The 3,043-nt window shown below is 54.1% G+C and overlaps 1 protein-coding gene across 1 annotated transcript; it reads right to left on the bottom strand.

Annotated features, from left to right (window-relative positions):
- Positions 1–802: 802 nt before the first annotated feature.
- Positions 803–1,846, bottom strand: J4E92_010394 (uncharacterized protein; the record flags this gene model as incomplete). The annotated part of the gene is made up of 1 exon (XM_051501732.1): positions 803–1,846. The coding sequence occupies one exon, from the start codon at positions 1,844–1,846 to the stop codon at positions 803–805; it is 1,044 nt and encodes a 347-aa protein (XP_051348081.1).
- Positions 1,847–3,043: the final 1,197 nt, after the last annotated feature.

Here is a 3,043-nt window from a genome sequence, read left to right as displayed (position 1 = left end):
CTAACTTTACCATGTGCTTTCCTTTCATCCATAGGCATCAGGTTCTATCATGATGATACTTGGCTGTTTCGACCATCAATTTCTTCTCCATGCCTGACTTTCGGATTCTAGCTCAATGAGCTCGTCGCGCTTACATGGTCCTCGCCGTCTGCATTGTGTAGTCAATATTCGCCACCAAAAGGTTGCAGCGACTTGTGCGCAGAAACACGGTCGACTATTCAGTGTAGGGCATCTTGATTCAGGAGAGTTTCTTGGTATCAGCCATCCAGAACATAAGAGGGCGTATCTCATTTGGTCCATATTGCTCGACATCTTCCAAGTCTTAGTCAGAAGAGCAGGACGGAACTTCTATAAAAGCTTGCTTAAATAAGAGTCATGCTTTGCGCAAAGTGATGAAGATAGTCTTGCGAGGACGGGGTAGGCGATAGATGCGGAAGTGCGGCTTGCTTCCGAGCAAATCAACGAGATGACGTTGGCTGGTTCACCAACGCAAGAGGTATCAGGAGATCACATGCTACATTTGTACTTGAGTACCATGACAATCATTTTCCTGTTTCGTCGCACGCTACATGTCTTCTGATCGAGAAAGCAAAAACGCCAACGCCAACGCCGATGAGCACCCAACGCCGTCTCTGCCGTCGAATTCGTCCCCATTCGCAATTTGTATACCTTTCAAACCCCTCACCCCTTCCAGCTTAGGTACTACCCGAACTCGCGCATGGCATGTCAACCTCTCATCCAATCTAGCTCGTACTGCAGGCTTCTGGACAAACAACCCACCAACGTGGTGGGTAGAAGGTTACTAGTCCCACGTCCACCCGTTCCTTGATGTGCACACATGGTGGCGGATGTCGTACACGGGAAGATGCCTCCGCTGAGGGTCATGGTTGAGGTCAGAGCGCGACATGACGGCTTCATCGTCGCCAGATCCAGGCCCAAGTTCAGACTCGGTGCTGTCGGTACCGAGGGACTGATTTACGGATGGGCCGTGATGGTCATGAGGGGTAAGTGGGCCATTAGTCGGGGACGAGACCTCTTCTCCATAGTCGTTAATGTTCATTGATTCGAATTGCTGAAGAAGGCCGGTGTTGGATGGTGTAGGCGCCGCGCTGGCATCGACTTGGTTTTGGACTGGTGGGGCGTCCATGTCGTCGGCGTAGATGAAGTCGTAATCAAGTGAAAGCGTTGAAGGCTCGTCCGTGTCGCCCTCGTACGCAGCCATCTCCGCATCACCAAGCTCGAGGATCCTGGCATTGTCTTCAAAATCTGACTGTATGAGTACGTCCTCGAGATTGTAGGTTTCATTGGTGGCCCCACCGTTTACTGCTTGAAGGTATTGGGTTTCGCCCTCGTAAAGAGTAACTTCCTCGTCATCCGAGGCGTGCATGCTGGCATTGTCGGCAACCTCTAGATCGGGTAACGGCTCCCGAATAAGGTCACTCAGATTGAGGGAGCCGATGCTGGCCCCGTCGTTGACAGTCTCTGTCTCCTGGTTTCCATGGATCAATCGGTCAAGGTGCTCCAGGGTCGCGGACAATTCATCCATGATGGCCTGCGGGCACGAAGCGCGCAGCTGTACCGCGATATCCTCTAGGTTCGTATGAATGATCTCGAGCGAGACCAAATCAAAGGTGGGGTACCGAGTGGTGCCATCCTGCATGAAATGCGAGATGCTCGCCCGGGGGTAGTGTTCGATCAGGTCGTTGGTAACAGAACAGCCACCGGCCCAGTCGCCAGGAGCGACCCATGTGCCGGCATCGATGTTTTGTACAAGGTCCTCAAACCGCGGATGACAACCCCAAAGAGTGAAGGGCGGGCGTCGTTCGTCCTCGTCATGTGGTGGCATATGACACCGAGAACCACCTTCGTTGGACAGCGTGAACAGCTCATAAACTAATCACCCAGCAAGATATGTCTCCACAGCGAGATACGTTCATGACATCAAGGGGTATCGAATCGCGGCTTATCCTAGGCAAAGAGCCCCCCAGCACTGGTTCCACAATGACCGCCCATGCGGGATGTCCGCTTTGCCGCATCCTCGCTTGTGGGTGTACGAACCCGGTGATCGTTGTGGGGAGACTCGGGGCTTGAGACTGCAGCCGTTCATAGAGAGGGCTCGTGCCTGGGACTGCGATTAGCGTTGAGAATAGAAATTCTGCGTAGTGGATCGAGAGTTCAATTCGGCATACGACATTACCATACCCAAAAAAGCGAGACCAGTTTACCAACAGATGATAATACTCTTCATGCGAAACCTGTGTGGGCTAGGACAGACGCACGAGAGTCTATCGCAGCGCCGTGTGATCGCCTTATCGTGTCAGCTGTGAGTGGGTCTTTGACCAGATGGAATTTTCGCAATCTGACGCGTCGCGAGCAGGTTGTGCCATATGATAAAGGACGCTGTGAAGTAGCAAAACAATGGACGGATGATGGATATCAGGCGAGTGCCTGGACCTGTGTCCGGGCTTGGGGCGTTCGCGGTCAGCGCGGGGCCGCGCGGGCCAGCCGCTAAACTGTAAATCGGAGTCTTCAGAATGGGGTAGATGCTGCGCAGCGCTCGAACGCCAACACATGAGCATCGTAGCAAATACACCTTGCCGTCCAACATGTGGCGAAAAGATGCCTCAGGCTCGAGCGCGAAAGACAGAGAACAAATCAGGCGTGGGGGGGTTCCGCACTGGTAGCCCACCCAGATGGACCCCGGAGGTTAGCTTGGCTCCTATTGGTTGACTTCACCCCACCTCTCAAGCTCTTTGATGGCAGACGACGGGCGCGCGCACACTCACAGCGTCTAAGGATGACCCGCTACCATGGTCAAGCACGAGCGTGTTCAGAACGCCCATGGCAGCGGCATCTCAGACACTCGAGTCGACGCAAGTCCGGGCTACAACCAAGCTGTGGTCAGCAGGCTTCGGCGCTGATGCAACCGCCAAGCGTCGACGCCGACCCGCGCAACATCGCAACGGCGGTCTATCGAGATTCAGGCCTCGCCAATGTGGAGAGTAGCAGACAATGGCGGGTCAGGAAGATCGGGGGCAGGGAA

The sequence above is a fragment of the Alternaria infectoria genome, assembly GCF_024043175.1.
Source record: "Alternaria infectoria strain BMP 0036 chromosome Unknown scaffold_35, whole genome shotgun sequence".
NCBI lineage: Eukaryota > Fungi > Ascomycota > Dothideomycetes > Pleosporales > Pleosporaceae > Alternaria > Alternaria infectoria.
Note: the sequence above shows the minus strand (reverse complement) of the source record. Positions and strands in the feature narration are given on the sequence as shown.